The 12,614-nt window shown below is 47.1% G+C and overlaps 1 protein-coding gene across 1 annotated transcript in view; it reads right to left on the bottom strand.

The window, feature by feature from the left end:
* Positions 1-12,614, bottom strand: part of EML6 (EMAP like 6) — a 748,837-nt gene that overhangs the window by 443,490 nt on the left and 292,733 nt on the right. Inside the window, exon 10 of the mRNA XM_086927650.1 lies at positions 6,003-6,215. Within this exon, the coding sequence (XP_086783776.1) occupies positions 6,003-6,215 (213 nt within the window). The remainder of the gene's footprint in view (positions 1-6,002; positions 6,216-12,614) is intronic.

Raw genomic sequence — 12,614 nt, 5'->3', positions numbered from 1 at the left:
ATGGTTATTCCTCACCGCGGTTCAAGATCGAAAGAGGCACCTATTATTTGCCCTTTATATGGAGCCGCTGGCACAGTAAATCCGAACGGACCCAGAGATAAAGGGGATTAAATTTGGGGGGGATGTTCACACCATAAGCCTATACGCCGATGATGTCTTGTTGTCCCTTGCCGATCCCCGGAGCGCTCTTCCTGCCTGTATGGACGTTCTTACCAGGCTTGGCAATGTATCGGGCTTTAAAGTTAACATGACAAAGTCAGTGGCGCTGGATTTGTCCCTAAAAGCGAGCACGCGCGCCGAGTTACAGGACAGGTTCCCTCTGCAGTGGGCTACGGACGCGGCTCCATATCTCGGTATACAACTTGCCCCCTCACTACAGACCACAGTGGAGGTTAACTACTCCCACCTGAGACAGAAAGTCAGACAAGAGTTGGGACAGTGGAAATACTACCCGATGTCATGGCTTGGCAGGGTGGCAGCGATCAAGATGACGATTCTCCCTCAGATACTTTACATCTTTCGCACTATACCCCTTACTCCGCCTAGGGGCTGGATTAAATTGATGCAGTCAGAGCTCTCACAATTTATTTGTACGGGAGGAAGCCCCGCCTGAAATCGCAGATAACGATGCTTGCCCCAGAACACGGAGGAATCGGAATTCCGAACCTAGCCACGTACTTCCAAGCGACGCAACTACGCTTCATGGCGGAATGGGTCCGATGGGAGTCGGGGAAACACTGGCTGTTCCAAGACCAGGCAGTCGCTGGGAGAACATTGCAGGAATTTCCTTTTATGCGCAGGGCTCATAGGCCTCCCAACCTCTATGCGTCCCTTATTATGCAAGTCCCGTTGGAGTTTTGGGACCGGGTGGGGGTTCCGCTTGGCCTCACCACCATGCCATCGCCGCTCACTCCCATCCTTGACAATCCCGACTTTCAACCGGGGATGGACGGAAAGGCTTTCGAAAGTTGGAAGCCAGCCGGATGCCGCTCCCTTTGCCATGTGTACGGACCAGAAGGAGCGGTCCCTTTCCCACAGTTCCGTCAGGAGTTCGGCCTCCCAGAAACTGAGAGACTCCGTTACTTCCAGGTCCGACACTGGGCCCTTAGCACTACGGTGAGATCTGTGGCGGACAGGCGATTGACGGATTTCGAACGCTGGCTGATCTTGCGCACAACTGACAAGCAGCTAATCTCGGACCTCTATAAAATGCTCATGCACAAACACAGATATACCTACAGCGCGAGCAGGGTTCGCTGGGAGCGGGAGATGGGTAGACCCTTCACACATAAGGAATGGGAGGGAATATACTATAGAGCGCAACACTCAGCTTACCATATGGGGCTCACAGACACTCTTACAAGGGTGGCAACCTACTGGTACTACACCCCGGAGCGACTGTATGAGATGGACAGTAACAAGGATCCCTTATGCTGGCGGGGTTGTGGACAATTGGGCACTCTTACGCACATACTTTGGGACTGCAGATTTTTGCAGGAATATTGGCGCCTGGGTTTAGATGAAGTAGGTGCACATTTTGACACAGAAATCCCACGCTTCCCTTCACATGTCATTTTGGGGCTCCCCAATACATTGACCTATCCATTAAGATCGCGAAGGGGACGCTTAATGGCCATCGCGCTGGGTTCGGCGCTACAAAACATTCTGGCACACTGGCGCTCTGTGCAAATTCCTACGTATCAGGGTTGGCTCCACCGCCTGTGGATGGTCCTGGGTATGGAAAGGCTTTCCCTGTACAAAGCAGGAGAAGGGGCCAAGTATGCTGAGCTATGGCAGCCATTTCTAGCCCTCCTGTCCTCGGAGTTTGTGGAAGTGACCTGCCCAAGTTATCTTAGATTGCTGAGGCTAACGGAGACTGATCAGGAGGGGAAAGGCAACAGACCCGCCTGTTAGGTTGGTGGGAGCGGCTGTGATACAAGGAAGAATGAGACCATGGACCACACGGGGAGGGAATGGGGAGGGAGGGAGGGGTCAGAACGGAGGGGGTTGGGGCTAGAAGGGGAGGGGGGTGTTGGGCAAGGGGGGGTCGGGTTTGTTGGAAGGGGGGGGTTTGTTGTTCAAAGAGTGTGTCAGACGACAGAGACTCACTGCACCTTTGGCGGGCTATGAACTGCACTGGCGAAGGAAAGTGCGGGCCAGCAGATGGAGTGATGGCAGGTCGCAGGTCTTGATTTAGAATCCTGGGCCCACCTCCATGCCCGATCCAGTAGTGAGGGCTGGTCATGACATAGCACTGCACTGTTTAAAACGAGGCCGGCCCGTGGTGGGTTGTCGGCGGTTTGCTGTGTATAACCATGATCCTGTAAGTACAGCACCGTATTGTATGCCCTTCTGCTACACTGGGACCCTGGCAATCACCGGGCTGCCTGGCGATCGCCTATAAATGTTTTGTGCCCATACTGTGTTGACATGCTCAATAAAAGATATTTAATACTAAAACTGACCTCTGGCACTTCTGGATCACTTCAAGTACCCCGGCAGTTTCAATTATAGCCGAGTAGTTAAAATCAGAGGCAAGGGAGTGGGGCTCAACAAACAATGCCGGTGGACATGTGGACATGCAAGCATGAGACTTGGTGTAACTGTTCGTTGTGTTCTTTTGCTACAGGTTTGTCTTTTCCTTTTCGATATAATGGCCATTAGAGGTCAGATCCAATTGGAGGCAAGGGGTGAGACAGCGCAGTCCGCCTGCGTAACACAGAGTATTCACATGCAGAAAACTCATACTACCGTCAGCATTTGTACGGAGTTACCAACAAAACCTAGACCGAGGGCCAACATCGCTGACTAGAGGAAAGAAAATATTAAGTTAGCAGTGCTCTAGGTACACATTAAGGACAAAGGCACAGGCAGAAGAACAAAAGATTGAAGAACTAACAAATATCAAACAAAACCAGACAACAGTCGAAAACTGAAATATTGCTTTAATTCATCAAGCGAAACAAAGCAAATCCTCTTCACTTCAATGACCCAGTGCATCTCCAGAAGGTCATCAGAATCTTCCGAAAAGCACAGGGAGTCAGAGGCCGAGATGCCAGGGAAAGATTGAGATCAGCCTTGCATGCTTTGAGAAAGGGTAGCCCCGTCCTAGCAAATCCACTCAAGGGTGACAACACCAACCATCAAGAGCATCTTATAGAAGAACATAGTGTAGCCCCAGTCCAATTAAAACACTGAGCAGCTTGAAGCACTGTGGGGGCCAGATGCAAAAAAAGTATGATACCTCAGAGCTAGTCAGCAAGGGCCAATCAGCAGCTGCCACGCGAAGATACCAACAGCATCACGGAGTATCCAACACAGCTCCTTCTCAAAAAAACTGTTACCTCCACATGGGCAAGAGAAGACAGACCAAAACAACACCCAGTCAACGCCAGGGCAACCAATCCAGCTCCAGTCTCAGGTGACTGCCAGAGCTGGATCGTATGCTAATATTTCTGGGCGGTGTAAGGTGACTCATGCAGTACATGGGCACCTCAATATTACAGATCAGACAGGGGTGGTACTGAACAGCCAATATACTCTATTGTATCTCTTCTGGTGCAGCTGCAGAGTGGCAGTTAGCACAGTGCCACCCTCTGGCCCAACACTCCAGGACCTGATATGGCCTGGAGAATCAGTCTAAAGATTAAATATATATATATTTTCTTAGAAGTTTTAATGTTCTTTAAATACGACGAGCAAAAAGTGCTCAGGCACCACATTAACACAGTTTCAGATCAAAATCCATGCAGTACATTTCTGTTACATTACATCCTCCCTAACCCCGTGCATGATGAAGCCCTCATCCTTACGCAATCTTATTGGAAAGTCTCGCCATGTGCTAGACCCTGTGTGTGCCTATCCATCGTCAGTTTCTCCACCTTCTAGCCCTGTGCCACTCCTAGCATGCTATCTGGTGGCCACCTTCTTATTTCTCCATATCTCCTGTATCACAGGTCCCCCATATCATCTCGTTCTTTTTCTCACAGCCTCTGCCCTTATATACCTCTTATTCAATAATTTTGCAGCATGTCATGCCTTCTTACCAGTTCCTGAACAATGGTGACGTGTAACATCCCCACTTTTGAGCAACATCTCTTTTTGTCACCATGTACCCCATGTTTACAAGACTCTTCTGCTACCACGTGAGATCTGAGGATTCCCATATGCCCAGCAAGGCCCTACGGGGTATTAGATCGATTGTGGTCCCAACCACTTCCTCCAAGGATTTGGTTACTTGATCCCAGAATGGGTGTATTCCAGGGCAGTGGCACCATGCATGAATAAAAGTCCCTTCAGCACCACACTTTCAGAGAGAGAAAGGGTTCTTGGCCCTCGCAATTTTGTGAAGTAAAGTTCTGGTATAATATATCCTATGTAGTACTTTAAGTTGGATTAATCTGAAGCTGGCCTTAATGGCCCCCTCTGAGGAGAAGCCCAGTTCCTCCTGCCAGTCTTTGTCATCTATTTCCCCAATATCTTGCTCCCACATATCTTTTAGGTTTTCGAGAGGCCCCTGGGTGTTCCGAATTAGCGTTCCATATGTCAGTGATATTAATTTGTGTCGTATCTGCCCATCTAATAACCGTCTATCCAGCTGGATTCCTCCTGGGTCTTCTCATCGTTACCTATGCTGCTGGTTAGTGCATGTCTCAGCTGCCTATATTTTAGCCAGTGTGTGGTCGACATCTGGTACTTCCCCTGTAGGTGATCAAAGTGGATGACCCCATAACCATAAAGGTTCAATATTGACCCCTAACAACCAATCTACACTGTTGTGGTGTCTAGATCACTGTGTTGAGGTGAAACCAGTTGTTGTCTAGCTGCTAGCTTGCCAGGCCACCTAGCACTACTGGGCAAGGTCTAACTTAGTTCATTGATTATAGGGTTGACTCTATCTAGTCCAGTGCAGAATGCCCTGTACCCAAATGGCAAATGAAAACTGGAATATATTTGGCACTTGACCCACAGCACTCCCACACGTTGTGAGAATATTCAACACGCTCGTAGGCTCAACAGTGTCCTCCAAAAGCTACCCAGCACTCCATGCAGAGAACATAGGAGCAGTGCCCATATCACACCTGCTTCATTTCTGCCCCGCTCGTCATCTCCTTGTCTCCAGCTTCAGACAGTCACCACAAAAGCAGGAATGGAGCAGAATGTCCAACAGCAGCAATCCTAAACATATCCATACCAACCACATGCGGGACATTCAGCACCTCCTCAAAGATAGGAGAAGGCCACCTCGATACCTTCAGAGACACCTAGCAGACAGAGAACTAGTTCCAAGGATCTGGCACCACTTGATGCCCCAAAATGCAGCTCTCAACTTAAGAGTTGCCAGGTATGAGTCAGACGCTGCTTGAATCAAGGTCATCTACTGCAACATGTTGTGGTGCTAATCAGATATCATATATTAGATAATGCAGGACGTTGAAGTAATTATGTATTGGCATTCTGGTGTTCATTCTAGCATTCCTGCAGTTTATTTTGTATGCATCCCCTTGTAACTTAGGCTATGGGTCCTCGTGTTAGAGCAATACCTTTGGCAGACGGCCACCAACCACTCAGACACCTCTGTTGTGCAGGACTCCTATTCACACCCATTCCATGCATACACAGAACTAAATCCGGAGGACGAGGGTTCTCCTATATTGTGCTAAAGCATGAAACAACATGTTACTTCACATCAGAGACTCCTCCTGTCTTCTTGGAATCTGCAAGACGCTGAAGACCTAGCTATTCAACTAACTAACCTAGGCAAGGTTAGACTCTCACGCCTGCTCAGCGCCAGAATACCCTTGCAGGTGATAATGCATTTTACAAATACACATAACATAAAATAATATAACAATAGGCAATTCAAATTTAAAAAGATTGACCATGAACCAAAAAAAAATATTAACATGTTGTTACAAAGTGCATGCACTACATGCCATGCTTTGTTGAACAAGACCTTATAAAAGAGCCTCATTGTATACATCTGCAGGCATCTCACTTACCTTTCTTAAGGCTTGGAAATCGGAATAATTTGACCAATCCAAAGTCGTCCCCTGTGACTAGCACTGCACTGCTGAAATTGGCATCCACAGAGTTGATATCTGTGATATCTGTATACTTGGGCCAAATGCCTGTCGCCTCAGGCCCTACTACACATGTCCAGGAGGCCCAATGAATTCCTTTGATCTCCTCTTTGCTGGTGAGATGCTTTCCAGCTGAAAAGATTAAGTTGAGGGTATTTTAAATTAATACATTTTTTTATCTTATATTTTAATAGATGACCCTTTTGCAAGCTGTACATTGTTAAGAAGGACACTATGGCATGCGCATGAACACCCGTATTTGAATAAAGGAAATACCAGACCAATTTACTATTTTATCTTCCCTTTTTTTATTTTTCCCTGTAATTTTGTGCAATTCGCTTCTTTATTCTTGTATAGGTTTTTATGGAGTGAACGCTCTGCAGTGAGGTGCACGTGAATAATGAAGAGTTAACATTTAACCAAAAAAACAATTGTTAATCGTATTCTCTTCATGTAAAGCACTCTGATATCCACTAGGGTCACGTACGCGCTATACAAAACTTTATAAATAAAAATAAAAACTGTGAACAGGTTTTGCATTCGGATGATTTCTATTACTAGTATTACATATAACAGAACTCCATACTATTCAACCCGCAGCCATGTTGCAATAATGGCGGCCATCACAACCTTCCTCCGTCTGACGTGTTCAGCATCTTTTTCGTGCTGGTAACTCCAACAGAGGGTTCTCAACACTACTCTGCCTAGGATTATATATCATCTGTATTATTGCTTCAAGGTCTTTTTAGTCTTTCTCATGTGAAGCACCCCTGGCTGCACCTGCTAATTCCCGCCAACTAAAGTCCCAGTTTCTGTCCGTTGTATTCATTCCATTGCAGTTTATAAAATGGAAATGTATAAAAGAGTATACATTGCAGGATGGATAAAATCACATTCTGAATATCCTGGAGAGAAGAAGTGCTGTCTCTCTTGGGGCCTATGTTTTGCTGATTTCTACACAAAAAAACTTGTTTTAAACTTAATGTGGGCTTGGAGATTGAACTTTTTTCACAAAATGTATCCCAAAAATGCCCAAAGTTCACACAGTAAGTGGATGCCTTACACTGGATTTAATCATCTAAAAAATAATGAGAAAATGTTAGCCTCTTTCAGAAAGTACGTCAGTTTTGTGTCTTACATGCCCCAGGAGCCACCACACCATTTCAAATTGTTTACAGTTAGCAACAACGCAGGTGGCAGAAAGACGACACGCTACCGTGCAACTGCAAATTAAGATTCACACTCTTAAGCAAGACCAAAGTAACACTTGCAACACTCAGACATGGACTCCTTATGTCCCCATAGAGGAGCATTCAAGCAAAATTGATTATCCCTGATCACTCAGCAGCCTTTTTCACTATTGACTTTGACATATTTCTAGCATTCTGAAAGATTTGGATGGGTATTTCAGTAAATGCCCTAGGAACGATTAAACTATAAGGAAAAATCCGAACCAGCCATCAATTAGTAATTGGGTCAGTTGAATCAAAGGTTTTGGTTAACTTGTTTATTTAACATTTGATGATTAACATCTACATGCGCCCAATGCCAACCTTAAAAAAATAGCAACAGCTCTAAATGTAAGCTGCTGTCCTTTTACAGATCAGTTTCTACCAGAACAAGCATTTACAATGCAACGGTTTCGCCTTTGGAAAAGTTAGAGCTATTGGCATTGTAAATGACAACATTTTTATTTATGTGTTGGCATTGACAACATAAATAAATGGCATTGTCATTTACAAAGCCAATAGCCTAATCTCTCGCAAATGCGACACCTATTGCATTTGCACCCACACACACAAAACCAGCCACCCCATATGCAACGGTGTGCTCTCCCTGCTGACTGAATACAGACACATTCCACCTCACCAGTCCGCAAAAATGAACGTCAAAAATAAGCATTTTTTCACTTTTTTTAGTTTAAAGAGTTATTTAGTTTTTTTGCTGAATCCAGCGCAGACTTGCATGACCCTCTTGATCGCCAGAGTTTTGGGGAAGGACGGGAGCAGTGGGGGTGGTATAATCGTGCGGTGGAGGCAAGCTCAAATTAACAGTTGCATACAGTAATATACACAATTCTAACATGTTTGACCAGAATCTTATCGTGACAAGTCTTGTGAATTGTATTACTCCTGTAACATCCATCTAAAAACCAGAGGTGCAAACTACTGAGTGAAGAGATTCGACAGATGAAACTGTATTGGATACTGAGATTGGGTCAGCCAATCAGAACGCTTAATGAACTATCACTGTTGTTTCCTAGCATCTTATAGTTTCAGAAACATTAGGTAGACAGCGGGGGTAGGTATGTTTTTTCTGGCTGCGTTAGGCAGGTGTGAATTGGGGCATGAGTTGTAATAGCCTTATTACCAAATGGTGGCAAGGTGTTACCAACAGTTAATTACCCTATTCCTCAGAGGATTTTAACAGCTGTTAATGCCCTAAGAAGCAGGCAGTAACACCTACTTATATTAGAGAGTGAGCACTATCTGATAACAGATCTTTATCCATTCTTCCTCTCAATATTTTCTCCACTACTATTTTATTTCATAACCCAAGGCCCCTTCTTGGAAGTGTATGCCTACACACTCTGGCATTCTAGTGCTTAGAAACCGACTCCCCAGACAGATTATCACTTTCTTTGTAGAGATGGATGGCCTCCAGCTTTGTAAACATCGTCCCGAGACGAGGATTTGATAAAAGAAAGCACCCCAAGGCTTGTAAAAAGCTTGCAAGAGTTGAGCAACTTCTTTGCCAACTTAATCACATGGGCAACAAAGCGTTGTGCAGTACAACCGGAAATGAAACTTAACATAGTAAGGAAGCCTCATACGCCCTGAGTGCGATGCCCAGGGGAGGACCCTGGCAAACAGGTTTATCGAGAGACAGAGAGAAACAAGCATTGGAAATGCAATAGGTCTCGGATTTATTTGAGTTAGAGCTAATGGCATTGTAAATGGCAATGTCTTTTAGCCATGTGTTTTGGAGTGTATGCATGTGGTGTGTAGTGGAATTATGTGGGTTGGATTGGAATTGTTAGTTTGTGTGTGTGTGATTGTGTTTGTGTGGTTGTGTGTGATTGTGTGTGTGGTAGTGTGTGTGGTTGTGTGTGAGCCTCTTGCATTTTCGTTACTTGCACCTCAGCCCATGGCATTCGGTCCTACGTTGCGGCTCGGATTGGCCTCTCTTGGGCAATGCTTTATAATAGTGCGGCCAATAAGTAGTCATTTTGTAATAAAATACAACAATAATATTTTACTTATTTGTCCCTCGTAACAAAAAGTCTTACTCTCTATATTTTCATTAGGGAAAGATATCGCATGCACTTTTTGTCCTATGACCAATATCCCACACAATGTTACATTGAGACCAAAATTGAGAAAAACTCAGACAGATTACGGCTCTTGGCCCAGGCCTTCCAATGCCATATATACACATGTCTGGCCCATCAGAGTATCTTATCCTCTGTAGATGTTTATTCTTTCACTGTCCTCTTCCACTGGTCACAGATAGTCGAGCTTTGCCTTTATCCTAGGGTTTATCCTTCATTACTGACATACCTGTCTGTCCATCTACCTACCTATGCCTCTGATTCAGCGACCTGTCTACACATTTATCAATATCTATCCGCGGAGCCTGGGAAGGACAGGATGGAGGAAAGAGGATCTCCAGGCACCTAGACCCAGGGGGCAAGTAGCCTTGAGGAAAGGTAACCTTAGAGAGAATTGTAGGAGAGTAGGGTCTGCAATCCTATGATCACCCAGATTTTTTGCTTTTGTTTCACTGGTTTACGACTTTCTCTGGCTGTGGGCCTGCTAATCAGACCCACAGCCTGGCTGTTCTCTTTCTAAATTACGACATGTACCCTAGGCGCATTTACCAATTGGTACTGGGCCACCTTATCAGACCCTGTAACTCAGGGCATAGGTGTACCCAGGGCCGCCAGGGGCTGCAGCATGTATTATGCCACCCCTGGCTGGCCTCCTAAATTTGACACAACTGGCTGCATGACAGCTGGGGCGAAGTCGTGTAATCACACTTTGCTTTAGATATAGTAGCCCTATATCTAACCATACAATGGACACCCGAGTTCCTATCAGTCACTCCTATGGCAGGCCTTGACAATCCTGAAGGCAGAGTGCATGGGCTCGTGTGAACTAGGCTCTGGCCCGAGCCGAGCCCGGTTGCAGCTTGCGGAACCAAGACCCAATGGCTGTTCCATGATAACGCGAACCACATTGGTAACTTCGGTGTCGCGTTATCAAGACATGTTGAGTAAGGTGTCATACGAATCGGGATGCTGCCCTCTCACCAACTCTGGCGACGAGGTTAGCATTCCGCCCTTTTAGAGGGACACGACATGTACGTAACTGTGAACCCCGGTTAAAGTTAACTAAAGCCTCAGCTCCACAAAATGGATGCTGCCACCACAGACACGAGTCTGACCTCCTGCTGCTGGGAGTCCTTCCAGCGAGGAGTGCTTGGACAAAGGGTTTCCTGTCGAGGGCGGTGTTCGCACCGTCCCAGACAGGGTTTGTGTATTCTGGGTAGGTAGGGCTTTTGCGAGAAGGTGACTGCGGAGTGGCACCCCGGTGCTCACTACGCATCTGCCGGTCAGAACCAGTTCCAGGGGCGCCAGCCCTGGCCTGGGGAAAGTCCGGCAGGGGAGAGGGGTGTAACTACCCCCCTTCCTGGTCCCACCCTTAGGGCAGGACCTAGTCATGTACCCACCCCTTTCTTTAGAATAAAGGCCGGAGCGGGGACCCTTCCAAATTAGATCATCTTTGAATCAAGAACTACTTTCTACGAAAGGACACTCAAGACTCTTCTCAAGATTTCTCCCTTGTGACTAAGGAGTAGTCACCCTGCATCAGCGGGCACCATCTAAGAACTCTGCGGTTTGCTGCAAGTCCTTCCTCAAGGATCCGACGGCCCAGCTCGACGAGAACCGGCTTCCCTGGCACCTCTGACCTCTACCCACGTCATCAGCTCAGCTGTGATCTGTGGGTGCGACGAGACCTCGAGGGACCGGCCATCATCAGAACCTGCACGCTCTTAACCAGCACGACCATCGAAGCAATTCTCTGGTGAGTGCTCTGGGGTCCGAGAAGCCCCGACCCTGAGCCGCTCCAGCACCGAAGTGCAGTCTCCCAGCATCTCCACGATCTGCGTGGGGCCCTTCTGCTCGCTGCTCAGCACGTTGTCTGGTCACTAGCCGCTGGCTTGTGCCCTTCTGTGACGACATCCGACAATCAACACTGCTGGTCTGGTTGCTCCAGACTGGCCCTTGCTTCCATCTTTGTGAGAAGCACCCCGGGCCCTCCTGGTCCACTCAAGACGCCATCTTAGGCCCACCACGTGGCCCTGAGATCTGCCAAGGCTTGTTGCCCCATCCTGGGCCCAGCGACGCTGACAGCATCATCCTTTGTGGGACAGCTCGCACCTCCACCGTGGTCGCCGACAACGCCTCCTGGTCCGTGAGACTGCAGAGCCTAGCGTCGCCCACTCACCTGGTCGAGGTGACGGCCAACCGGTGCCTTCCTGGTACCCTCTGACTACTGGCTAGTAGTACGAACTTGGTCCCCTCTGCTTTCAGGTATCATCGATCTCTGATCCAGGCTTGGATCTCTACGAACTATTCATCACTGGTCGCCGGCCAGCAACTCCTTTTCTTCCGGCTCCTGGCTCGTCAGCGAAGACCCCGACGCCTGTAAGACTTGTGCAGCCGCAGCCCTCGTGGCTAGGTAACTCGGCATTTCGGTGCCTGCATAGCCTCTTTACTCTAGGGTCCCGAGTCCCTCGCTTCCGACTTGCCTTATCGGGTCCGCCCGAGACCTTAAACTTTCCGTGTCCTCGGACACTCGTTTTAATTGTGCACTTGAAGTATTTTCCTAAGAGATTTGGTTTGTGCTTAGTACCCTGTCCTCATAAAGAGTACAGGGCTGTTGTGATTCTTAATAAATATACTGTTTATTTTCATAACACTTGTGTGGTGTCCTTTCACTTGGTGTTCAAGGGGTATGTGATGGTATAACAGCTGGCTTAACACGCCCTCTCGAGTCTTTAGCCTTAGACTGCTCGTATCCACGCTACTAGGATAGCTGGTCTATAGGTTGACTTACAACCAAACACCATAAGGGTCGTTGGAACGATACATAGCGGTCGCTAGAATAGCGAACGTTGCATATCGGGCCAACTTCTCACATTGGTGAGCAGCGGTTGGGATTTGAGCTTGCTGTTGTTTTACCACACGTATCCTAAGAATATCTTGTTGAAAGATCGCATAAGTACTGTTAGCACATATAACTAAAGCTTAGAATACTCTGAGTTCTACTGAACCAGCTGTTGCAGCTCCTCAAGGCTTAGCACACCTTGGCTGCAACTCTTAGCAAGGGAACAGTAGGTAAACACATAGTGTAGGTAGGTGCATCACTTACACCACACTAGAAACAGTATGTCGGACAAAGGAGGAAACTCTGAGTCTCCCCTTGTGTCAGTTGACCCTCCACAGGTCATCCCTTTGAGATATAC

The sequence above is a fragment of the Lissotriton vulgaris genome, chromosome 6 (assembly GCF_964263255.1).
Source record: "Lissotriton vulgaris chromosome 6, aLisVul1.2, whole genome shotgun sequence".
Taxonomy (NCBI): Eukaryota; Metazoa; Chordata; class Amphibia; order Caudata; family Salamandridae; genus Lissotriton; species Lissotriton vulgaris.
The sequence above is the reverse complement of the archived record's forward strand: the minus strand, read 5'-3'. Positions and strand labels throughout refer to the sequence as shown.